This window comes from Meriones unguiculatus, chromosome 4, assembly GCF_030254825.1.
Source record: "Meriones unguiculatus strain TT.TT164.6M chromosome 4, Bangor_MerUng_6.1, whole genome shotgun sequence".
Classification (NCBI taxonomy): domain Eukaryota; kingdom Metazoa; phylum Chordata; class Mammalia; order Rodentia; family Muridae; genus Meriones; species Meriones unguiculatus.
This window is the reverse complement of record NC_083352.1, coordinates 89,777,276-89,802,580: the sequence shown is the minus strand read 5'-3', so window position 1 is coordinate 89,802,580 and position 25,305 is coordinate 89,777,276. Positions and strand designations below refer to the sequence as shown.

Below are 25,305 nucleotides of genomic sequence, written 5' to 3'. Positions count from 1 at the left end.
AGAATTTCAGAACACTCCTCCACATCACCCGGTTCTTAAATTTTTTCTGTTCCTATTTCATGATGTTGCTTGAAGCCTGGGGCCAGGTGTGTTGGTATAGGTGCCCTGCTAGGGCCAAGCACTGAACACTCAACTTGTTCTCAGCCAAGTTATGAGTCTCTGCATTAACTATTGGCACAGCAGAAAGAAACTTCTCCCAACAAAGTTGAGGGCAGCCCTAATCTTTGGGTATAAGCTGCAGTATTTAGAAAGCATTTGAACTACATGTCACTTAGCAGAACAACAGTTACATTCTTCTGTTTAGTTATACTCTCCTGAGCCAGTGGCTTTGATCAGGTTTACATTGTCGCGGTGTGAGTTGTTTTTTGGTTGTAGTAGTTGAAGCTAGAGACTTGAATCATCTCTTAACTCAGGTAAGCTGCCTGAGGGCTGCAGTTTGGTTGTTTGATTGTATCTCTTGGCCCAGAGAAGGTTATGGGGCTGTTAGTGAGGGCTGTTTCTGTGTTTAGTAAGAACCACACATAGGGCTGGGCTTTAGCTCTGTGGTGGAATGCATGCCCTGTTCCTTCCCTGGCACCACACACAAAAAGTGAGACACTAAATTCTCTTTACCTCCCATTTGTCCTGGCACTCCACTTTGAGTCATATGGATTTGAAGCTGGAAGATTCTGGTGGGTTCTATTATTCAGTTCTATTTACAGGTGAAGAAACTAAGGCCAATGCTCTTTGCCAAGTCTCATCTTTGGCTGCATAGGTGGCATTCGAATGAGGTCCACCCCCAAATAATTAATTTAGCAACAGAGCCATCCAGCCTAGGGCCTCACATGCTAAGCCTGTGCTCTGCCATTGAGCAACACCTGGGCTCCGTTTTTTTCCCTAACATGTATTTCTTAGCATCTTTCCTGCTTTCCTTGTCTAGGCACTTTCTCTTCTAGGTTGTCCTGCACACTCCAGAACCTTAGGATCGTCAGTATGTCCACACTCTGGAGAGACTTGTCAGTGGTTCTCACTCTTGCCTGATTCAGATCCAGACCATTTTCTCTGGTAGTCAAGTCCCTCCATAGAGCACACAGTATTTCCTCAGCATGAGATGAAGTCTGTTGTTCTTGAATTTGTCTTCTTAAATGTAGTCTTGATAGGTTTCCCCTATTCATTTACATGGTCTTACTGAAGGAAAAAGTGACTGTCCTGTGTTCCTGCAGCTTTTGGGAGGTATGGTTCACGTGGCATTGGTGCCCAGTGACTTGCATTAACAGCTTCTCTACTTGGAGGCTTCTATTTTATGGTGAACTCTGAGTAGGAGCAAAGTTAAAACTTCAATGTAGGTGGGTTAATGTCAACCAGCCACCAACCAGCCAGAAACTGTTTGTTGGTCAAATTCAGTCACCCATCACTGTCATTTTAAAGTTGAACTTAGCTTATTTTAATGTTGCAGTATTCAAGTGCGGCAGTAGTACATACTGATAGTAGTATAGAAGAAAGCAGGTAATGCTGCAAATGACAGATTTTTTTTTTTTTTAAGACAGATCTGTGAAGTCCTTTCTATTTTGGAACCTGTTGTGTAGAGCAGGTTGGCCTGAAATTCAGAGACCCTTACACTTCTTCCTCCCAAGTGCTAAAAAAAAATTATTTATTTTTGTGTGTGTTTGGAGTTCAGAAGAGGGTGTTAGATCTCCTCGCAGATGTGAGCTTCCTGATATGGGTGCTGGGAATTGAACCCAGGTTCTTTGGAAGAGCAGCCAGTGCTCTTACTTTAGGGCCAAGAATCATTGATGGTGGCCAATGAAGTCCTTTCTGGTGAAAGGGAAAAACTTGGGAAAGTTAGTTAGATTTTTGTTTGTTTTTGAGGCGGGGTCTCTAACTGGGATTGGCTTCAAACTCCTGTTAATTATTGTCTCACTCTCCCAAGTGTTGGAATTACAAGTGTTGAGCCACCATGCATATCCAGCTTTTAACTAATACTCCCCTTGCCTCCAGTACTGGGGACAGAGACCAGTATGTGTTCTACTATTGAACTCCGCCCACCCTCCACTTAGCAGTGTTAAAGAGAAGATTTAATGTAGCTACAACATGATTGCTGTAACTGTTAGCCACAGCCCAGTGTGTGACCTTTCAAGTTCTGACTCTTCTGTCAATGTTTTGTATGCTAGCTCTTGATTTAGTCTGGGTGTTCCAGGGCATTTCTCTGGGGGGGGGGGTAGAGAAATTGCTCAGTGGTTAAGAGAGAGTACTAGTTTGTCTTCCAGGGGACCTGGGTTTAATGACCAGCACCCACATGGCTGTTGACAGCTGCCTGTAATTCCAGTTCCAGAGGATCCAGTGCCCTCCTTTGGCCTACTTGAGTACTGCATGGGTGTGATGGTAAAACACCCATACAGATAAAATACAAATAAAATATTTTAAAAATGTGCTTCCCTAATGCCCAATAATAGCGAGCATCTGTGCTTATTTGTAAGCCTTTCTTGTGTCATCTCAGGTTGGGATCAGCTTGCATTGTCTTCTAGATTTAGACTAGGGACACAAATGGCCCTGTACAACTTGTATGCTCTGTAGCTGGTTAGTTAATGACTGTAGAAGTGGTTTCACTGTGAGAATCATGTGTTAAAGCCCCCTTCTGCAGTAATTTCTGTTTGCCAGGCTGAGGACACTGTAGCGGACAGGTGAGATGAGGTGTCTCCTTTGATCTTCCATCCTAGTGCACACAGCAGAAAGTAGTTCAAAATGCCTACCTACCTATGATGATACTGAGGCGGTTGAGCTGGTGTGTTTTGAACTCTTAGGCAGTTTAGGCCCCTTCGAAGGGGCCAGCAAGTTGGCTCAGATAAGGGCACTTGCCTGTAAGTTTGGTCATCTGAGTTAACCTTCTGACCTTTATACACATGCTGTGATGTTTACACTTTCCCCCAATAAATAAATGTAATAAAATATATATTTGGGGGATGGGGCTAGGAAGACAGCTCAGCAGTTAAGGGCACTGGCTTCCAGAAGATCCAGATTGGGTTCTCAGTACCGACACAGTGATTCACAACTGCCTGTAACTCCAGTTCCAGGAGATCTGATACCCTCTATGTCATCTGGGGAATACACATACATGGTGCACGGGTACACATGCAGAGAAAACACCTTTACATATAAATAAAATGTAGTTAAGAAAAATTTTGAGAAGTTCCTTTAAAACATTAAAAAAATGAAAGGAAAAAGTCAAAATACGCTCATATATAGATATGATTCTATTTGTAAAAGATCTTAAGGATTCCACCCAAAATCTCTTTCACATTAGTGAGTATCTTTAACAAAGTAGGATATAAAATTAGCATGAAAGTCTGTAGCCTTCCTGTATACCAGTGATAAAATGAAGTCAGGGAAACAATCCCATTTACAGTCACCTTAAAAAGCCTGGTCAAAATAAACCCTCTAACTCTGTCAAGACTGCAACAGACTCAGGCCTGTCTTCTTTCCTGGTGGGGTGTAGGACAGGCTTGCAATCTAGCACTTGCACTGTCCTGTGGAAACTGTGTTCTTAAGTGCTTCAGTTAATATTTAGCATGTATTAAATGTTCACATATTTTTTTTCTGGCCATGTATTTTAGGCTGGCCTTGAATTCACAATTCAGCTTCATTACCTTCTAGATTACAGTTGCATGGCACAACAAAGCATATGTTCATTTTGTACGTTTGTGTCTGTTAGCCCAGAACTCTTTTTTTAAATTTTTATTTCTTTTTTAATTAATTAATTTTATTTTTTATTTGTTTATTATGTATACAGTGTTCTGTCTGCATGTATGCCTTCATACCCAAAGAGGGTGCCAGATTCTCATTATGGATGGTTGTGAGCCACCATGTGGTTGCTGGGAATTGAACTCAGGACCTCTGGAAGAGTAGCCAGTGCTCTTAACCTCTGAGCCATCTCTCCAGCAGTCTAGAACTCTTAAAAGGAAACTTCATCTCTCTTTCCATTCAAGTTCCCCAGTATATCTGGAAAGGAGGGTGAGCACACAAATGTTGTGAACTCTTATCCTCGCTGTGAACCGGATTGGCTTTTTCAGACAGGCGCTCACTATGTAGCTTGGGCTGTCTTAGAACTCACCATGTAGACCAGGCTGGCCTCAAACTCAGAGATACATACCTGCCTATGCCTCCTAAGTGCTGGGATTAAAAGCATGTGTTGTCACACCCGGATGAGTAAATCTGCTTCCTCCAACCTCCCTCCTCCCCAAGACACGGTTTCTCTGTATAGCGCTTGGTGCCCTGAAACTCACTCTGTAGACTAAACTGGCTTCTTCCTGCCTCTGCCTCCCTAGTCCTGGGATTAAAGGCATGGGCCACTGTACCCTGCTCCTGAGTAAGGTCTTAAAATGGAAAATGTCACCCATATGTAAAAATTGAGCAACTGAAAGAATCTTCTATACCCTTCAGCCAGCTGTAGCAGGTCAGTCTTTTGCTTCACCTGTAATTCTGTCTGCTGTGGTGTTTTGAAGGCATTAATTTTTTTTCATGAGACATAAGCCACTTAACAGTCTTTCTGTCTGGAGAAATTGAAGGAGAAACCTGTGCTTCTGTATAGTATGGTGGCTGATAGCCACACAGGGTAGTTCAGTTTAAAATGAAGTTGACTGGTTCAGAATCTGCAGGCCTCTGAAGAGCCTGCAAATTTGACAAACCTGAGTGAAAGAAAAGAACTGATTCACAAAAGTTCTCTGACCACCACATGTGTGCCATGGTACCCCCACACAAATACATAATAAATTAAATATGTGGTTAAAAAAAAAAGGCTGCTGAGATGGCGTTCAGTTGGTAAAGAAAGGTGCTTACTGTCTGAATCCTTGAGTCTGATCCCGGGTAGGACCCACTTGGGAGAAGGGAACAGACTCCTCTGACCTACATGTGCACCCCATACACATGCACACAAATACATGGGTTTTTAAGACAGGGTTTCTCTGTGTAGTCCTGTCTGTCTTGGAACTCTCTGTAGAGCAGGCTGGCCTCTAACTCACAGAGATCCACCTGCCTCTGCCTTCTTAGTGCTGGGATTAAAGGCATATACCACCACCTCCCCAGTTAAATGCATGTAATTTTTAAGAAACAAAATGAGGGCTTGGAGAAATGGCTTAGTAGTTGAGAGCCCTGGGTGCTTTTCCAGAGGACCCAAGTTGATACCCAGCACCTACATGACAGCTTACAACTATCTATAACTAATGCGTCTGGTGCACAGACACACAGGTGAAACCTCAATACACACACACACACACACACACACACAAAATTTTAAAAAGCATGAGATGAGAGTAACTGAAATGTACACGTTGCAATTCCTAAGTCATGCCAGCTCTGACTCAAATACTCAATGCCATATATGGCCAGTGGTTGCCATATTGAAGAGTGTCCGACCTTTTTATCATGAGTTTCTGTTGGGACAACAGGTTTTTCTGAGACCCCAAGAATGCTTGAATTCTAGGTGTGGAGAATCTTAGTTTGTCTGCTCCTTATAAATTCTTACCTCATGATAAAACATCTTAGCTTATCTTTTTTGGTATTTGATAGAACTTCACCTGGAGAGGAGGTGTTTAATATTAAAGTTTGGTTATGGGATTACTCTTTATAATAAAATCAAATTGGGAAGAGCAGTGACTCACCTACTCAAGTTAACTGTAAGCGCTTTGATTAGGGTTTTGTGGTGTGCCAGTTGCTGCTTTATGTGTTCGTATGTATGCATATGTGTGTGTGCGTACATGTGCCCATGTGTGTTTATGTGTGCTTGGCACTCATATGGAGGTCAGGACAAAGTTTGTTGCTTCTTAGGCACTGTTTACACTTAGAGACAGGGTTTATCATTGGCCATGTAGGCCTGTCACCAGCTTGCATTTTTATTCATTGCTGGCATTACAGATGCATGCCATCATACCCAACTTTTACATGGATTCTGGTATCCAAACTCTGGTCTTTTGCTTGTAGGGCAAGCACTCTATCAAATGAGCCATTTCCCCAGCCCTGTCTCCCATAACTGCGGTAGTTTTCTTAACAGTAAGGAGAAGTTGCATTAGTCAGTACTTGTCATAGTTCAACACAAGCTATACTGCAGACTTTATTTAGTGATTGAACATGTGCTCAGACCTTTACAGATCAGAAATTCCTGGAAGTTAAAGCTGGGCCTGGTTTTGCATTTATGTAATCCCAGCATTTGGGAGGCTGAGGCCGGAGGATCACCAGGACTTCAAGGCTTTAACTACTCTTTGGGCCACATAGTGAGTTTAAAGCTTCCCTGGACTAGGTAGTGAGATCTGTGTAAAACAAAAAGTATGAAGACAGGAACAGTGGTTGACACCTGTCCTTCCAAGTGCTCGGAGCCAAGGTAGAATGAGAGTTGGAGTTGAATCTGGACAATACAGCAAGCTAGGCTCCTGTGTCCAAAAGAAAGACCATGTATGTTGAATGTGTGCTATTCTCCTAAACAGTACAGTGGCAGCACACTGCACAGCGTTCAGCTGCTAGGTGCCACATATCTGGAGGTTGCTCAGATGTATGGGCAATTTTGTAGGCTCTGTGTAAATATTGTCCCATTTAAAGTTTATGTTTACTCAGTGCATGCATGTGTGTGTAAATTTCAGGGATTGGATTCCAGTTGTCAGTCTTGGTAGCTCTAGTTTTTTTCTTTTTTAAGATTTATTTAATTTTATAATTTATACAGTATTCTGTCTGCATATGTGCAAGCAGGCCAGAAGAGGGCACCAAATCTCATACATGGTTATGAGCCACCTTGTGGTTGCTGAGAACTGAACTTAGGACCTTTGGAAGAATAGTCAGTGTTCTGAACCTCTGAACCATCTCTCCAGTGCCCTCCCCCTTTGTGTGTGTGTGTGTGTGTGTGTGTGTGTGTGTGTGTGTGTTTTCCATAAACTCCAGGGAGTGGTCTTGACCAAAATCCATATTTGTCAGTATTTAATAAAGGTTTTTTTTTTTTTTTAGATTTGGCTCAAAAAAAGCTGGCACTCAGGAGGTAGAGGCAGATGGATCTCTGAGTTCGATGCCAGCCTGGTCTATAAAGCAAGTTCTCAGGTGGCCAGGGTTGGTACATAGAGGAAACCTGTCTCAAATTCCCTCTCCCCCATACCCCTTCAAAAAAAAAGTCTTTATTCTAAGCTCAAGCAGGTCTTGCTTGAACTTTGATTACATGTGATTTTACACATTTGAATGTAAGTTAGTAGAAGAACAGGTTTTAAAAGGCATTTACACTAGCTTTTATTTTGCAGTTACCTTTACTGACATTTTGTGGGGTTTGTGTGTATGTTGGGGGGGGGTTGGAAATTTTGTAGTCCATAGGCTGTTATTGGGTGACATTGTCTCTCACTGAATCCAGAGCTAACAAACTGGCTACAGTGGCTACACTGGCTAGCCAGTGAGCTCTGGGGACCTACCTGTCTGTCGCCTCAGTTACTGGGCATACAGATTGATGCCACTGTGCCTGGCTTTTATGTGGGTGCTGGCTATCAGAAGTCAGGTCCATATTCTTTTGTGTCAGGCACCTTCACCTTTTGAAAACAGACCTCACTCCCCAGTTCCTTTTTGGTTTGTGTTGGGGTCAAGGAGGAAGAATGAATTAGCAATGAGTGTTTGTTTCATCTCTGAGGCGTTTCTTGGCTGTGCATGGTGACACATACCTGTAATCCCAGCACTCGGGGGCAGAGGCAGGCGGATTGCTCTGAGTTCTAGGTCAGCCTCGAGCCTCGTCTGCAGAGTGAGTCCAGGACAGCCAAGGCTACACAGAAAAATCCTGTCTTTCACAAAAACCAACCAACTAAACAAAGTTAGTTTTTTTTTGGGGGGGGGGGTCTGGGCCTTTGTGACATCCTCTTTTAATCCCAACGCTTGGGAGGGAGATAAAGGTGAATCTCTGAGTTTGAGGCCAGCCTGGTGTATAGAGTTTCAGGAGAGCCAGGGCTACACAGAGAAATCCTGTCTGGACAAACCAAACCAAAAGAGTTTCTACTTTGCTAGCTCTAGATTTTCTTAAGAACTTCTTTCGTGTTTAGTGTATAAGCGTCATGTATGTACACACATGTGTGCTGATAGGGCACATTCAGTGGTGTCCAGTTCTGTAACTCTGACTACTCCTTTGAGGCAGGGGCCTTCAGGAAACGTGGAGCTAGGGTGGCAGGGACAAGCCCCAGTGACGACCTCCCGCATAAGGGCTGGGTTTGCAGGTTGCTTACAGCCATGTCCAGCCCTGTAGAAGTCAGTGTTGCAGATTGAACAGCAAGTCCTCTCTCCAGCCTCTCAAGTTTCTGTGAGAATGTAATTTTTTTGGTTTAAAATTGTTTTTAGACAGTGTCTCTTATAGCCTTGGCTGTCCTGGAACTTACTTTGTAGATCTGGCTGACCTTGGAACTCAATAGAGTTCCACCTGCCTCTGCCTCCTGAGTGCTGGGATTAAGGACGAGTGCCACTGTGCCTGACTTTCTTTAGGTTTGCTAATCTGTTTCATTCTACAAGTTTACTAGTTACTTGTCTTGCCATCTTGAAATTTTCTTTTTCCTTCTTTTTAAAAAACTACATGCTTGTGTGTGTGTGTGTGTGTGTGTGTGTGTGTGTGTAGGCTGGTCCCTTCAGATGCCAGAAGAGGGTGTTGTGGCTCTTGGAGTTGAAGTTAAAGATGGTTGTGAGCTGCCAAGCGGGTGCTGGGAATTGAACCTATGTCCTCTGGAAGGGCAGCAGGTGCTCTTAACTACTGAGCCATCTCTTCAGCCCACTTTCTAAATCAATCAGCTAATTAATTAATTTATTTTATGTCAGGGTTCTCACTATGGAGCCCTAGTTGGCCTGGAACTTCCTCTGTAGACCAGGCTGGCTTCGAACACACAGAGATCCTCACACCTCTGCCTCCCAGGCACAGGTTAAAAGCTCGAATACCTGTTTCCTTTGCTACTTTATTAGTTTTGTGTGTATGTGTGTGAGTTAGGGCAGGCATATGCCAGGAGTATGTGGAGAGATCAGAGGACAATTGGGAATAGGTTCTCTCCTGTCAGTACAGGATTCAAGCTCAGGTCATCAGGTTGTGTACAATTGATTTTACCTACTGAGCCATCTTCGTTCTTTGCCCTAGGCTGTTCATATTCCCCAGGTGAGCACTGTAACATTGAGTTAACCAGCTGTCTCCAGTGCTTTCTCTTGATGTAATTTTTTTGATGCTGTATAGTAATCAATCACTATCTCTGCTGCTTTACTTATCCTTTACTTGATCCTGGTTTTGGTGACTACCTTTGGTTTCAGAGATCTGGTCTTTCTATGTGTATGTTCGAGACTGCTGCCTTGGTGGCTCTTCCTGCCTCAGCCTGCCAAGCCCAGGCATTGTAGTAGGTCTGCTATGTCCTGCTACTTTTAGTTTTATTTTTTAAACTCGACTTTGGGTCTCAGAGGCAGTTTCTATTTCCTGTTTTTCTGTTTAGTTGGTGAGATCACGATTTCCTGGATTTTTTTTTTTTTTTTAGTATAGAAAAGTGGATATTTTAGATAACACCTTGTATGTAACAAGTCTGGTTCTGGAGCTGGGGGAGAGCTGTTACTCTTACAAATGGGCAGTGTTACAAGAAGATAACGAAGTTGTGCTGTTAGGGATTACTTTAGGAATAACATACAGTATAATTACATAACATATGGAGTCTGTAGTTCTTAGGCTATATAATCTTATGGGAGCACTCCACATGACCTATGTGTGGTGCATCAGTGTGATGTCCAGGGACTTCAGTGGAGTCAGACCTATGTCACACCTGGCTTGTAGCCTTCAGGTCATCAGTCAAAAGACCACAGTGGGTTTTGCAGGAAGTCACATTGTTGATTGGATAGTATTATTTTTTATTATTTTGATGTATATGTATGCGTACAGGTGTGTAGAGAACAGAGATCAGCCTTGGATGCTGCCACCTTCTTCTTAAGCTGTCTGTCAATGAACCTGGATGTTGCTGAGAGCTGGGTGTGGCTGTGCACATCTTTAATCGCAGTACTTGTAAGGCAGAGGCAGGTGAGTCTCTGTGAAGGTTGAGGTCAGCCTGGTCTACATAGTGAGTTTCAGGTCAGCCAGGGCTTTGTAGGAATACCCTGCCTCAGAAACAAAAACAAAAACCAAACAGTGAATGCTGGTGCAAGCCATCCTAGCTCAACCGGCAAGATCCAGGTTCATTGAAAGTTATGTGTGTGTCTGTGTGTTGTATATGGAATATATGCACATGAGTTTAGGTGCCCATGGAGACCAGAAGAGGGCACTGTATCCTCTGGAGCTTGAGTTACAGACAGTAACTCAAGTAACTCAACTGGAGCTGGGAACTGAACTAAGATCCTGTGTAAGAGCAAAGGGATCTTAACTACTGAGCCATCTCTCCAGCTCTGGAGAACTTTATTTTAATGATTGACACAGCATTCCATTGTAGGCTGGGCCACATTTCATCACCCCATTCACTCACCCATCAATGTGCATTTGAATCATCTTCCTTTTGGCTGTGGTGAGTGAAACTGCTGTGAACAAACATGGGTGTATAATTGTCTTTTGACTCACTGCTTCAGTCAGGTTTTTGGCTATATGCCCAGAAACTGAATTGCTGTATCTTGTGGTCATTCTATTTAAACTTCTCCCAATTACTCTAGTTTTTAATTTTTTTGATGTACATAATGTTCTTCAGTAATTTCATTGTTGTACAGTGTCCTTTGATTGTTCCTCACTCCCATAATTCTCTTACCTATTTCCACTACTGCTAAACTTCTTTTTCCAATGACTCCCCCAGCTGTTTTCATTCTTTTGTGCGTGTGTGCACATGTGTGTGTGTGCACATGTGTGACCACTGATTTTGATTAGAGTGTCTCACATGAATATGGGTTGAGAGTTATTTACTACAGTAAGAGCAGTACTACACTAAAGAAATAGCCCCTGTCCTCCAGCAACTATTAATTGCCAGTAGCTTCCCAATGAGGAGTGGGACTCTGAGATCCTATGTCCTGTTTGTGCTGGATTATGGGTGGGTCCAGTCTTCAATAGGTAACCTCAACTGCTTTAAGTTCTTGAGTTCAGCTTCCATGCCATGTCCATTCCCTGGCTTTTAGATTTTAGTGCTCTCCCCTTGTTTGATACTCTCTGAACGGTGGATGGTACATACAGATGTCTTGTTTTAGGCCCAGGTTTCAACAGTTGCTCATTCTCTGCACTTTGACTAGTTTTTAGTGTCTCATCAGTGCTGAGAGCATCTCTAACCTATAGGATGAACAAAAATATTTAAAAGCTCATTTGATACTGCGTCCACTTAGGGAAACAACAGTAGATTGTTCCTGTGTAAGCCTATAACTTTCCTAGCCATGGACTCTAAAGATAGGCATGCATTTTCTGCTGTGACAGGAGAAAATTGTTCCAATTAGAAAGTGGTTACTTGTCCCTTCCACCAAATTATCAGTGCCATTATTGTAGCAGTGGACACAGCTTAACTGGAAGGTTGGTGTTATGACTCCTGGGGTCTACACTTCAGGATTAAGACTTTGTTCAAGTTGATTCCTTTGTTCAGGGCAGCTGTAAATGAGCACCTTCAGGCACTATGAAAGCTAGCCAGCAGGGACACTCCTAGCTCTGTTACAGTATGATTTCTTTGTCTTGAATCCAACGTGTGTGGTGTCTTCATTAGTAAAAGTTTTACTATCTAGTTCTGGAGGCAACAGAGCAATGGCAAGGACCTGACCAACAACTCTCTATGCTTGGTGTGTGTGTATGTGTGCGAGCACGCATGTGCACGTCCTTCTGTGAGCCAGAGGACCTTTGTGGAGCCAGTTCAGTTCTCTCTCCTTCCACTTTTATGGATTTCAGGGATGCCTTTACTCAGAGCTGTCTCAACAACCTCTCTGTTTGTGTTTAATGAATGATTTAAGGAGTCCTCATGCTAACAAGTGTGAGCATGCCATCTTCCTTTCCTACCAGTGGTATGCAAGGGTTCTTATTTCCCCACTGTTTTTTTACGTACTTGTTGATTTCTGGTATTTGTTGGAGACAGTGCTGGAAATAAAATTCATGGCTTTATGAGTAAATACTTTATTCGTGAGCTACTGTAAGCTGCCATAATAATAATCCTAAAAACTAGTGATACTGAGAATATTTTATTTTTATTTGTTTGAGGCAGGGTCTTTTTTTTTTTAAGATCTATTTATTATTTATGCACTATTCTGCCTGCATGAATGCATACACACCAAAAAGGAGACCAGATCTCATAGGTGGTTATGAGCCAACATGTGGTTGCTGGGAACTGAACTCAGGACCTTTAGAAGAGCAGACAGTGCTCTTAACCACTGAGCCGTCTTTCCATTCCGTGAGGCAGGGTCTTATGCTAGGGAGGCTGTCTTCAAACTCAATGTGTAGCAGGGATACCCCAGTCCCGGACTCTTACCTCAAGCTCCTGGGTGCTGAGGTTGCAGGTCTATGTCACATGTGTAGCCTCACTGTCTTTGTATATTTAGATTAATTTTATCATTTATGTGTATGTGTATCAGTGTCTTCAGAAGCCAGAAAAGGACATCTGATCCCCTGGAGCTAGAGTTGTATCAGATGGGGCCATTGGAATCTGAACTTGGCTCTTTGGAAGAGCATCAAGTGTTCTCAGTCAACCCTTAAACATTGTTTTGCTGATTTGTTTTTTGACTGTATTTGAGTTAGATTATTAGTTACATTTTTTGCTAGTGAATTACAGAGTTCACACACAGCTCGCCCTCAATATAGAATGTTGGCTTAAAGAGACATATTGCCATGATGTTGAAGCTGATGCTAAATTTCTGAGCTTAAGAGCTCCTCCTTTCTCAGCCTTCCAAGCAGCCAAGACTACATTATTGGCTCAGAGGTTAGGAACACTGTCTGCTCTTCCAAAGACCCTGAGTTCAATTCCTAGCAACCATAGTGGCTTATAACCATCTGTAGTGAGATCTGCTGTCCTCTTCTGGTGAGTGGGCATACATGCAGGCAGAATGCTGTATAAATAATGAATTTAAAAAAATTGAAGGTCATAGCTGGTCATCAAAGCACATGCCTTTAATCCTAGCAGTTGAGAGGCAGAGGTAGGCGCATACCTGTGAGTTGGAAGCTAGCCTGCTCTACAGAGTAAGTTTCTGGACAGCCAGGGATACACAGAGAAACCCCTATCTTGAAAAACAAAACGAACCAAATAAACCAACAACAACACAAAAGAATACAAGGTCATGGTGCTGTTTTTTCTTCAAGTTTCATGATTTTAGATTTCCTTTTTGTCTTTTGATGAGGTCTCACTATGTATCCCTGGCTGGCCCAGGATTTACCATCTAAACCAGGCTGTCCTGGAACGCCGAGATCCAGCTGCCCCTGCTTCCCAAGTGCTGGTATTAAAGGCACATACTCCCACTTTCCCTCAACTTTTTTTTTTTTAAGTGTGTGTTTATATTTATGGGTACCAGTGGAGGCCAGAAGAAGGTATTGTATCCCCTGGGACAACAGTTACAGAAAGTTGTAAGCTGCCATGTGGGTGCTGGGAACTGAATCTGTGTCCTCTGCAAGAAGAAATGCTCTTGACTCCTGTGTAGTCTCTTCAGCCCCTTCCATTTGTTTATTTCTTTGTTTATTATTTAGTGTGTATGCATGCAGGCAAAGCAGGTGCATGCATGGAAATGCCATTATATATATATATGGAGGTTAGAGGACAAATTGTTAGAGTTGGTTCTCTTTCCAGGAGGATTGAACTCAGGTTGTCAAAATTGACAACAGGTACTTTGACGATCTTAATCTTCCCATTTCCCTTCCTCCCTTCCTCTCTTCCTCCCCCCCCTTTTTTTTTTTGGGGGGGGAGTTCGAGACAGGATTTCTCTGTGTACCTTTGGCTGTTCTGGATTCGCTTTGTTGACCAGGCTGACCTCGAACTCAGGGAATCACCTGTCTCTGCCTCTGAGATTACAGGTGTAAGCCACTGACAGGATTTCTCTGTGTACCTTTGGCTGTTCTGGATTCGCTTTGTAGACCAGGCTGACCTTGAACTCGGAATCACCTGTCTCTGCCTCTGAGATTACAGGTGTAAGCCACTGTGCCGGCTCTCCATTTATTTCTTAATTGGATCTTTTTTTATGTTGACTTGATCACATTCTGGATTTAGCTAACAAGTGTAATTTACCAGTGGTAGATCCTTTTGTGTTCGTGTTTTCCTTGCCCTGATAGGTGTGGTTGCTTGGTGAACTTCTGTTGTAGCACTTGTTGTTTTTAAGGGATAGTGTATGAAAGTAGACAAACTGGTATACTGGTATGATGACCCTGTACACCTGCCACTTTCCTTTAGCACTTAGCAAGTCATGCTCATATGTCACTCATTTCCTCCTTCCTGTTACTCTTAAAGGAGCTGTTCTACTTTATGTGCAGGTTTCTTTATTTTAATTTTAAAGATTTATTTTTAATGTTTTTGCATATAAGTGTGTCTGTATGTGAACATGATTCCAGGTGCCTGAGGAAAGGAAGCCATAGGTATGGATGCCCTGGATATGTTGTTACCTGATGTGGATGCAGAAAACTAAGCTCTATCTCCCTCAGGAAGTACTAGCTGTTTCTCTAGCCCTTATTTTGTATTTTTGTGGCAGGGGTAGTAGGCAGGTAACTTCAGGAGGTCTGAAGATGGGTAATTGAGGGAGTCCCTTCTCTCCTTCTATGATGTGTGTTCTGGGGATTGAACTGAGGTTGTCTGCATCTACCTTCACCCCTTGAGACGTTTTGCTGGTTCTTTACTGCATTTGTTTCTGGTTGAGCCCCTCTGGCTGGAAAATGAGAAATTCCACATGTTCCAAAGTCTGAATGTGTTTAGTGTCAGCATGATGCTACAGGTGGGAAGTTCTGCATCAAACCAAAGATGATTAGTCAGAATGTCCGGCCGCTTAAGGTTTTGCATACAGACATCTTCAGCTTATGTGCACAAGATACACATGAAAGGACAAACTTGGGTCACATCTCAAGACATCTACCTCTTTATTCTAAAGTCCAAAGAAATTGTAAATCCAAAATCTTTCTACTCTTAAGTACTTTCAACAAAGCATACTTTAACTTAGTTTTTCATTAAATAGATTATTGGGTCTAAAAGTACTCAGTTAGGAGTGGAGAGTTGGGAATGTAACTCAGTGAGTAGATCTTGTGTAGAATGTATGAAGACCTGGAATGGATCCCCAGCTTTGCTTAAAACCGTGGTGGCACATACCTGTAATCCCAGAACTTGGATTGTGTAAGCAGGAGAATCAAGAGTCTAGGGTTGCCCTCTGCTACAGACCTTGTTTCTGGGCCAACCTGAGATACATGAGACTCTTGTCTCCAACCTTCCACCTCCCATTTAAAAAGAAAAAGAGAGAGAAAACCAAAATACTAAAAGTAAGTGGGTCATGATTCCTTTGTGTGTGTGTGTGTGTGTTGCTGAATAATGCTTTTACAAGGTTCATTCACTGCAAAGATCATTGGAAAACAGACATTTACATTACAATTCATAACAGTAGCAAAATTACAGTTATAAAGTAGCAATGATAGTTTTATGGTTGGGTGTCAGCACAACATAGGGCACTGTATTAAAGGGTCACAGCATTAGGAAGGTTAAGTTAGATTTTTACCGATAAAGACTTGGAAGCCAGATGTTGGTTTGAAAGCCTGTTGGCTCAGAGAGGCAGAGAAAAGCACCCAGCTGATGTTCCTTCTCAGCTGACATCCTGGAAGGAATCTCCCTCTCTCACACAATCTCAAAAAATTCTCAAACTCAGTGTCCCTCCCTTTTACTTCCTGTGCATCTGTATCCATCCTCCTGACTTCCTCTCTATGATTTTTTTTTTTAATAATCTTATGTTCACTTCCTGTCAACTGGTTGTTTGCTCGGCCTCTTGGTCTATTGTTGACTTTATTTAATCCTGTTTACAATATTCAAGTAGAAAGCTCTCTGATTAAAGGTGTGTGCTAGGGTTGAGCCACACGACTACTAGAAAAAGGCTTTTCCAGTAAACAGCACAAATCAAATATCCTGCAACATTTCCCCTTTTGTCTAAATCAAAAGGAAAGGTTTTGACTCTTAACACAGTAAAACTGTTTACAATAATGAAGCAATTTCTGCCAAGCATTCTATAATATCCATCTTGGTTGTATTTGGCAGTCTTAGAATTAAGTTTTTCTGAGTTAAAAGTTTTGTTAAAATTTTTATTTCAGTCTTATATAAACTCAGCAGTTTGAATGTCCTGTGCAGTGTGTAGTCTGTATCTGATCTCTTGATGGTGTTTGTTAGCTTAGTGGCAGTCTGGTTAGGTAGAAGGCAAAAGTGGTATAGTGCTGGGATTAAAGGTGTGAACCACCATTGGGCTATGGATTTCTTATAATAGTTATTCTCGAAGAGTTGCCCTGGTTTAATTTGATTTTCAGTTTCCCCCTATTTTTTAGTGTTAGGGAAAAACTTTCTCAAGTTTTTTGAATATGTAATCTATCATTCTTGTTGATTTATTCTGAATTTGTTCCCTGGAAAATTTTAATATTCTAGTCTTAAGTAAAGATGATGCCAATTTGTCCACTGTTTCATTATTTTCAGATGTTTTGTCTGTCTTGCCTGTATGAACTACATAAAATTTGATGTCTTTGCTAAGTTTTGCTATTTCCATTCATGTCCCCCATGACCAGATATCTTTGCCATTTTTCTGCCAGTTGTGTACCATTTTGATGGCCATAAAACTATCCTGTTGCACATACACCATGTACTGGAGAAGATAGAAATTTTCCTTTTGCTTTTTGTAGTTGTTTGTCTTGTTTGTCTGTAGTTGTTTGTCTGTGCTGATCTTTCAGGCTCCTTCCTCAGCATTGGCCATTCCACCCCCTTTCCACTTTCCATTAGTTTTGGTTTCATCAGTAGTTGAAGAAACACCAGTAAACAATGCATTGGCCAAATGTGTGACCATTCTGTTGGTCCCCACAGTTCAATAAGTGCTTCTTTTTGGGGAGTGGTGAGCGGTTTAGGGAGGGGAGGGGTTTGGATTATAGTTAGCTGAGCTATTTCCTCAGTTCTGAAAGTCACAGATCCCTTTGCTACCATTTCCTGGTCATGAAGGAATTCAGGTAGGTAACACTTTTCCTTCATGGCTAAGCCTAGGAAGGTTTCTGCTTTTGAATGGATCCAATCCGTCATTGTAAGGGGTGCCCTTAGGATCACAGGGTGGTTGGCAGTGAGTGAATATAAGATTCTCTATGCCTGATGAAATGTTCAGATTTGTTTCTCAAAGAAAAAATATTTATTCTTTGTATATAGAAAGCATTTGCATAGAAGCTAATGGGCAAATGTTGGTGGGCTGCTTTTTTCTTTATGAAGAGTCCTCAGTTACCACTTTATCAATAAATATGATACCCACCTGGTTCAGTATTGGTCAGGTTAGCATGCAGAGAGATGAGCTTACTTCCAGTTGCAAAAGCTGCTCTTTGTTCCTGTCCCCATCGGTAAGTAATTGCCTTTTTAGTACCCTGTAGAGGTTTTTATAATAATCTGTAAATATGGAACACAATTCCTCGAGTGTGCAAACATACCAATTAACAATTGTATCTGAATTTTGTCACTGAATAGTGGGATTAAAGGCATGAGCCACCACCACCTTGTTCACGGTAACTCTAGAATTTAGCAAACAATTATCTTACAGAGATCCATGTGCCTGTCTTTGCTGGGATTAAAGGCATGGACTACCACTGCCTTGCTCAAATATTTTAGCTCCAAATCACTCCAGCTCTTAGAGATTTAGAAAACAAGTTTGAACTATAGTAACCCTTTGAATTTATTTAAACCATTTAAAATCTCTTAGCTGTGTTTTTAATACCAAACAACAAAATATCTTGTTTCAGAAGAATACTTGAAAGCTGGTCCAAGATGACATGGGCTTATGGCAGTCTACAGTCTAACATTCTAGCATGGAATTAAGACACTTGGTGGTGGTTTTGTTTTATTTATCTATTTATCTATTTATTTATTTGTTTGTTTGTTTGTTTTGAGACAGGGTTTCTTTGTGTAGCCTTGACTGGTCTCAAATTCACAAAGATCCACTTGCTTCTCCCCTCAGAACTAAAGGCGTGTTCTATCATTCCTGGCTAATTTTTTGCTGTTTGTTTGCTAAAAGTATCCATTCTGAGATAGTATCTTCTCTCTGCATAAGAATTTCTGTGGGAGAATGAGTAAAAGGCAAAATAACTAAAATACAGTCAAGCTTTGAATCCAAGTGGTCCAAGTGTGCATCCTGTAATTTCTTTTCTACCATAGCCAATTCTCTCTCAGCCTTAGCTGATAATTTTCTTGGACTAGGTCCTTATCACCTTGTAAGGTTTGAAATTACTTAGCTCTTGAATAGTTAATCCAATTGTGGTCTGTAGCCAGGTAATATCTCCCAGCAATTTTTGAAAATAAGTAACAGTTTGTAACTGATCTCTCCTGATTTGTACTTTCTGTAGTTGAATTTTCTGTAAATCTATCTTATAGATAATTTACAGAATCTCTTCTTTATTTTTTTGGGGGGAGCAATTTGCAATCCCCAGCAAGGCAAAATTTTCTTTACTTTGTCAAAAAATTTTTTAAGGTATCTGTATCTAAATCAACCAGTAAATTATCATTCATAAAATGATTAATTATAAATTGAGGAAACTGTGAATTATTTCTAATGGCTATGGTATAAAATATTGGCACAGAGAAGGACTGTTTAACATTCTTTGTGGTTAAGACTTTCCAATGATACCTCTTTATTGGACAACTATTATTATAAATAGATACTGAAAAAGCAATCTTTTCCCCATCATGTCTGTGCAATGGGATTGTGAAAAGCAATCTTTTAAATTAATTACTATCAAAGGCCATGGCTTAGGTAAATAAAGAAGGCTTTATTTATGGATTCCAGGCTGTAAAGAGCCTACTAGCTAAGTCATCTTATTTATGGCTCTTAAATCTGTTAACATCTTCCATTTTCTTGATTTCTTTTTATAACAAACACAGGGGAATTCCATGGGCTGATAGATTCCTCAATGAGCATTTAGCTGCTCCTGAAACCAGCTGTTCTAGTACCTGTAATTTTTCTTTTGTCATAGGCCAGTGGTCCATCCAAACAGGCTTGTCAGCCATTTTAAAGGTAGGGTGGTTGTTACCTACCAAAGTCTACATGCCACTACTGTACCCTTTGTGTTTTATAGGCATCATTGCCTTCTGGTACAATGAAAGCTAGTCCTCAGGGTGGAGGCATTCGGGTTAATTTCATTCAGCTCAGGTGCCTCTGGGTCCTATTTCTGATATATATGTTTGTCTTCATCAATAAAGACTTATCTTCCACCTCTGAGGGTCACCTAAGGGGTGATCAATAGGCTGTGTATTTATCAGTCTTTTGGACAACCGTGACCAACAACTCAGAAGAAGGCTTTCCATGTCTGGGTATTAGGTTTTTTGGTTAGGTTGCCTTTGGCTTTTGGAGAAAGTGTTGTCAGCTCAGATGAAAAAGTTCATGGAAACTATTTATGTAATATCCCCAGCAACAGTCCTTCCTTCCTCTTTTCTATCCGTCCATCTGTCTGTCCTGTCCTGACTGTCCTCAGACTCACTATGCTGATCAGGCTGGCCTCCTGCCTGTGCTGGGATTAAAGGTGTGTGCCACCATACTGCTTCCTTACTTTCCTGTTTTCTGTAGTTACTCCAGGATATGTACTCATATCTGAAGATTTGGAGCTAGGCACTTCAGATAATAGAGGATGTATGACATTTGTCTTTATGGGTCTGGGTATTTTACTAAACATGATCTTTTATATTTCCATCCATTTATTGGGTTAGACCCTGGAGGAGGAGGTAGCTCTTTTAAAGACAGATTCTCATATAGTCTAGGCTGGGCTCAAGCTCTTGTGTAGCTGAGGCTAGCCTTGAACTGCTTTTGTTTTAAGATTTATTATATATAAGTATGTTTCTGTATGTGCAGTGTTTGCAAAGGCCAGAAGAAGGTGTTAGACCCCTGATATTAGATTAGATATTAATATAGTTGTGGCTATTTTAAGCTATCCCACATTGGTGCTGGGAACAGAATTGGACCTCTGGAAGAACAGTAACTACATTTTAACATTGAGCCATCTTTGTGGTCCAGACCTTTAACTCTTGGTCCTGTTTTTACCTCCTTAGTACTAAGATTGCAAGTGTGTCTCACTGTACCTTATTTTTGTTTGGTATTGGGGATAAAATCAGGGCTGGCTACACTCCACTAACTGAGCCTGTTTTTTTAAGCCTTCATTGTAAAGTTTCAAGAGTGCCAGGAAGTTCTTGTTGGGATATGATCCTTGAGAGAAAGCAAAGCCTAGAAAAAAAGAAAAAAAGAAAAAAAAGGCCTGGTCATTAGATTAGGTGCACCTGGTTTCAAGCAGGACTTTACTGCTTATGAACTGGGTTGGGTGGTTTGGGTCAGGTCCATTTCTGTCAACTATAAAACGGGTGGTTGACTAGAGACTAGTGCTTAACATTGTGTTTGGTTCATAGTAAGATCTGTGACAAGTTACTAGCAGAGTCTTTAGGCTTTTAAGAATTTTTCTTTTCAAATGACTCCTGACTGGAGTGTACAGGTCAGAGGACAACTTCCATCCACTGTGTGGATCCAGGGGATAGAACTTAGGTTGTTAGGCTTGGTGGCAAGTGCCTTTATCCACCAAGCCATCCTGCCAGGTGCTAAGAACATTTTTGTAATGCATGAAGCAAAGGGTTACAGGATCCCTGAAGGAAATGAGATGTCATGTGGTCTACTAAGTGAGGTGAGGAAGACAACAGTTGGAAAACAGGTAGGTGAGATACTGCCGAGTTCCTGCTCTTGTCGCTGCTGAGGAACTGGCAGCGCTGCTCCAGGCTTCCAGCCACTTACTGACTTTTGCTATTTATTGAATATTTACATTTTTTAATGTTTACAATAGACATTTATTTAAAGTGAGGCATCTGCAGAGCCAATAATTCTTAACTTGTGAGTCAAGTTGAGATAATGTCATAAAAATATGCTGAGACCAGGCATACCCACAGATCTCAATGACAAGATCACTTCTTCGCCCATTCTTCTTTTTTCCCCCCACCCTCTTTGACATAGGGTTCAAGGTAGAATTTGTCCTCCTCATTTGTCCACTGCTCCTTAGGCAAGATCTGATGCCTCAGGTCCAGGGCTCTCTTAATGGGAAACATTCTGTCATTATAAAGGTCCTCAGGAAGCCTTCTTATGGCTTCTTTTACATCTTCAGTTTCATACATTGTATCATCTTACATTAACCCCAGCTTATTGAGTCCTGAAGCATTATAATACTATTTTCGAAAGCCATCCAGCCACTTGCTTGACACTGTAACAGCAGGTCTGCCCGCCATTTTAACCTGAGAGTCGAATATTTTAAATTTTGACTTAAGAGTGTGTGGTTACTGTATTAAAATGGTATTGCAGGGGTTGGACAGAAGGCCCAGTGGTTAAGAGCCCTGGCTGCTCTTGCAGAGGACTTGGGTTTGTTTTCCAGCACTCACATGGCTGCTTACAATTTTCTGTAACTCCGGTTCCCAGGGATCCAATGTCATTTTCTGGCCCCTGTGGGAACCAGGCATGCACTCACCCACACATGAAAAATTTAAAAAGACCAGCAACCTTAAAATGGGATTACAGTTGTGTTGTTCCACAATATGTGGAACAGAAATATAATTTTTGTTGTTGTTGTTTGTGAGGAACCCCAGTCTTTTGCCATAGAATAAGCCTTAGGTTGTACAGGTTCCAGATTTGCAGATTGAACTAACAATGGATGGAAAGGATTTGGGGAAAACCATACCAGCATGCACAGTGCAGAGTGGGTTTATTTTGTCATTCTCTAAATAATACAATTGTGAATATATAGCATTTACATTTGATTGGATATTATAAATAATAAACAAAGTGAGATGGTCACGCAAATAATCATATAATGGATTTGAAGCTCCTTGTAGTTTGGTTCTGATGAGGTGTTGAACCAATCTCCCCAGAATGCACAGAAACAATGGTATATTTCCTATGAGTCAGTTCACTTGAGAATAGTCCACATTACGAGGCACCGTTTGATAGCTGGGTTTTGTTGTTTAATGCGGGTTTTTGTTTTTGCAGTACTGGAAACTGAACTTAGGGCTCAAACACATTAAGCAAGCATGCTTGACCACTGAGCTACATTCCCAACCTGGTCACTGAGTTTTGTGTACCGTATCTTTTCCAAGGGAGAGGGTTGTTACAAAAAAGCACTTGTTGGACAATTCTTGAATTTGACAGTATAGTCCAAGCTGGCCTCAAGTCAGGAAGCTACTCCTCAGCTGGAATTACAGCTGTGGACCACCAGGTCTGCCATATCAAATGCCAATTCTGGCAGAGACACGTAGGATTTAGAAGTAAAAGTGTTTAGAATTATTTGGTGTTTAAACATTTATTTGCTTACGGTATGTGTGTATATTTGTCACAGCACATGTATAGTGGTCAGAGGACAATTTGTAGGAATTGATTCTCTCCTGTCATGTGAGTCCTGAGGATTGAATTGAATTTAGGTCATTAGGCTTGGTAGCTAGTGCCTTTACCTGTTAAGCCTTTTGAAAAGGTCTGTTTTAACTTATTTTTAAACATTTTTAGAGATGGGGGAAAATGAGATATGTTGGAATATTAGTCAAATATGTTGATTACAGGTGTGTACCACCATACCTTGCTTTTAAGAATGCTATTGCTTTATGTTTAATGTTACTTTTTTTCTTTCAGTGGGTTTATTTTGGGTGGGGAGTTAAATAGCTCTGGCTGACCTCAAATCCATAGCATCCCACTGTCGCAGCCTGTGAGGTACAGCCATTCACCACCTCACCCATATAGGCTGTCTTCACTCTTTTATCCATTTGTGTTTTTTGTTTGTTTGTTTGTTTGTTTGTTTAGAGTCAAGGTCTCACTTCATGGTTTTGGCTGTTCTGGAACTTACTGTGTAGACTAGGCTGCCCAGTCTCTACCTCCCTAGATCTGGGATTAAAGGCATGCACCACTCATCCTGGCTCATTCATTTGGTTTTGGTGAAACACAGTCTTGTGTTTCTTTCATCTTTCTCTGGCGATCTCTCCCTGGCCTCGTAGGACATCACATAGCTGCTTAGATTTCCTGTCATACAATATTAAATGGTCCCTTCCACAGAGAGCCTGGCTTGTATTTGAATAGAATTATAAGATAATATTTTAAATTAAGTTTGTGTAATCTTTAAATGTAAAAAAAAATTGAATTTAATAAAAACAATATTTAATCTTTGCAGAGGTCGGAACAGTAACAAAGGACTGTCTCAACCTACGGTGAGTAACTTTCATGTTGTTTGGAAAAATATATAAAGTATGGTTTCTAACCATCAACTTAGTTAATAAAGCAAAGAATAAAATCTCTTGAATTATACAACAGATAATTATATTATAGATGAGCCAGTTTGATGTAAAATTACTGATTCTATGAGCTGTTTTTCAGTAAGGACTTTGAAATGTACAGTTTTCTGGTAATAGTGTTTGTGGCATGTATAATACTGATACCAAGTCAAGTGTTCTAGTGTTCTAGGACCAGAGTTTGCAAAAGTTCTTTGGGCTTTTTGTTTGTATTAATGTGCTATTTTAACTCATTTTATTTTTCTTCCTTGGAAAATAAGTTCTGTTCTGACATTTTCCAACTTTTATCAGTGAGTTAAAATGAATACAAAGGGCATAAAGTCCATATGAGAAGCTGCCACTGATTGGTGGTTTTTGTTTGTTTGGTTTTTGTTTTTTCAAGACACGGTTTCTCTGTGTAGCCTTGGCTGTCCTGGAACTCAATCTGTAGACCAGGCTGGCCTCAAACACCTTGAATGCTGGGGTTAAAGTTGTGAGCCACTATTGCCCACCTGTTTGTTTGTTTTTTTGGGACAGGCCCACTGTGTAGCTTTGTCTAGTGTGGAGCTTGCTATGTAGACCAGGCTACCCTCACACTCAGAGATCTGACTGCTACTGAGTTTTAAAACATGTTCTTTATTGGTCAGGTTATCTTTCTGAGAGTCAGGGTTAGAGTGACGGTTAGTCTGGCTTGGAATGTTGCCTTGATTCAGACATGCTGAGAGAAGGTAGTTGTGCAAGGTGTGCCCTGCTCACCACTTCTCTGCTTTATTAAGGTGTACTGTACACTCTCAGGACCCAGGTGGTGAGGTCTTTCCTCACCACTCAGTTGCCTTTGGTCCTCAGGCTCTTAAATGTGTTAGGCAAGCACTCTGCCATCCAGCTACTCTCAAGCCCAGCTGAAGGTTGAGTCTGTTGTGGTTTACATTTATTTTTATTTAGTGTTGGGTAGCAGATGTGCTATGGTGCAGATCTGGTAGTCCGAGACCACTATAAGGGGACTAAACTCAGGATATCAGGCTCCTGTGTCTTTACCCACTGAGCATTCTTACCAGCTTCTGTCTGAGGTTTTTGCCTGTGTGTCTTTTGACACAAGGTTTTCATATTATAGCCTAGTTGGCCTGGTCCACTCACTGTGTAGAGCAGGGTAGCCTGGAAGTCACAAAAATCCACCTGCCTCTGCTTCCAGAATGCTGAAATGAAAGGTATGTGCAAGCATGTCTGCCTATGCCTAGAGTTTTAAAAAGTTTATAATCCTGCAGCCACCACTGCACACAAGGCAATATGATATTCCCTACCTGACATGGACCCCTGCAAACATTGATTTGTCCTCTTCAGAGGTTTGCTTTCTCACACATGGAGGTGTAAGTCTGCTGTTTTTGTTAGTTTTATGTCATAGTAATTATTATTTTTCATTGATTGATTTCACTGTTTAAAACTCTTTTTGTTCTTCTAAGGAAACAAAATATGATAGTAACCAGCTCTTAATTTGTACATTATAATCCAAACGTCTTACAGCTAGAGGAGCATTGCATTAGCTTTAGTATATAGGCAGTTACAAAGACCAACTTACAATGTTTATTTTTCAAACATTTCAGATTTCTTTTGATGGGATCTATGCAAACGTGAGGATGGTTCATATACTTACATCAGTTGTTGTAAGTTACCTGATTGTTGGGGATAAACTCCTTTGGGGTGGAATATTTCATTGAGTTAAAATATAGACAATTTTCAGCCTAATATTATCAGGTTATATATAATGAAGATTTAAAAAATACATTAGAATGCTCTTCAGTTGATTATAACTCATAGTAAAGATAATTCTTGCTAACCCTGTTGTATGTAAAGTAGTGCTTATAGTTGATTGTCTTTTGTGTAATACTTTGGTATCTGATGGTACCAGGGACAGAAGTATGTAGCT

At 41.1% G+C, this 25,305-nt stretch overlaps 1 protein-coding gene and 1 pseudogene across 8 annotated transcripts in view; one reads left to right on the top strand and one right to left on the bottom strand.

Annotated features, from left to right (window-relative positions):
* Nucleotides 1–25,305, top strand: part of Atxn2 (ataxin 2) — a 112,795-nt gene that overhangs the window by 11,195 nt on the left and 76,295 nt on the right. For all 8 annotated transcript variants that reach the window (XM_060382454.1, XM_060382453.1, XM_060382450.1 and 5 more), the window contains exons 2-3: nt 23,288–23,324; nt 24,983–25,042. In XM_060382454.1, the coding sequence (XP_060238437.1) occupies nt 23,288–23,324; nt 24,983–25,042 (97 nt within the window). The remainder of the gene's footprint in view (nt 1–23,287; nt 23,325–24,982; nt 25,043–25,305) is intronic.
* LOC110546407 (cytochrome b-c1 complex subunit 7-like) lies at nt 21,051–21,368 on the bottom strand (annotated as a pseudogene).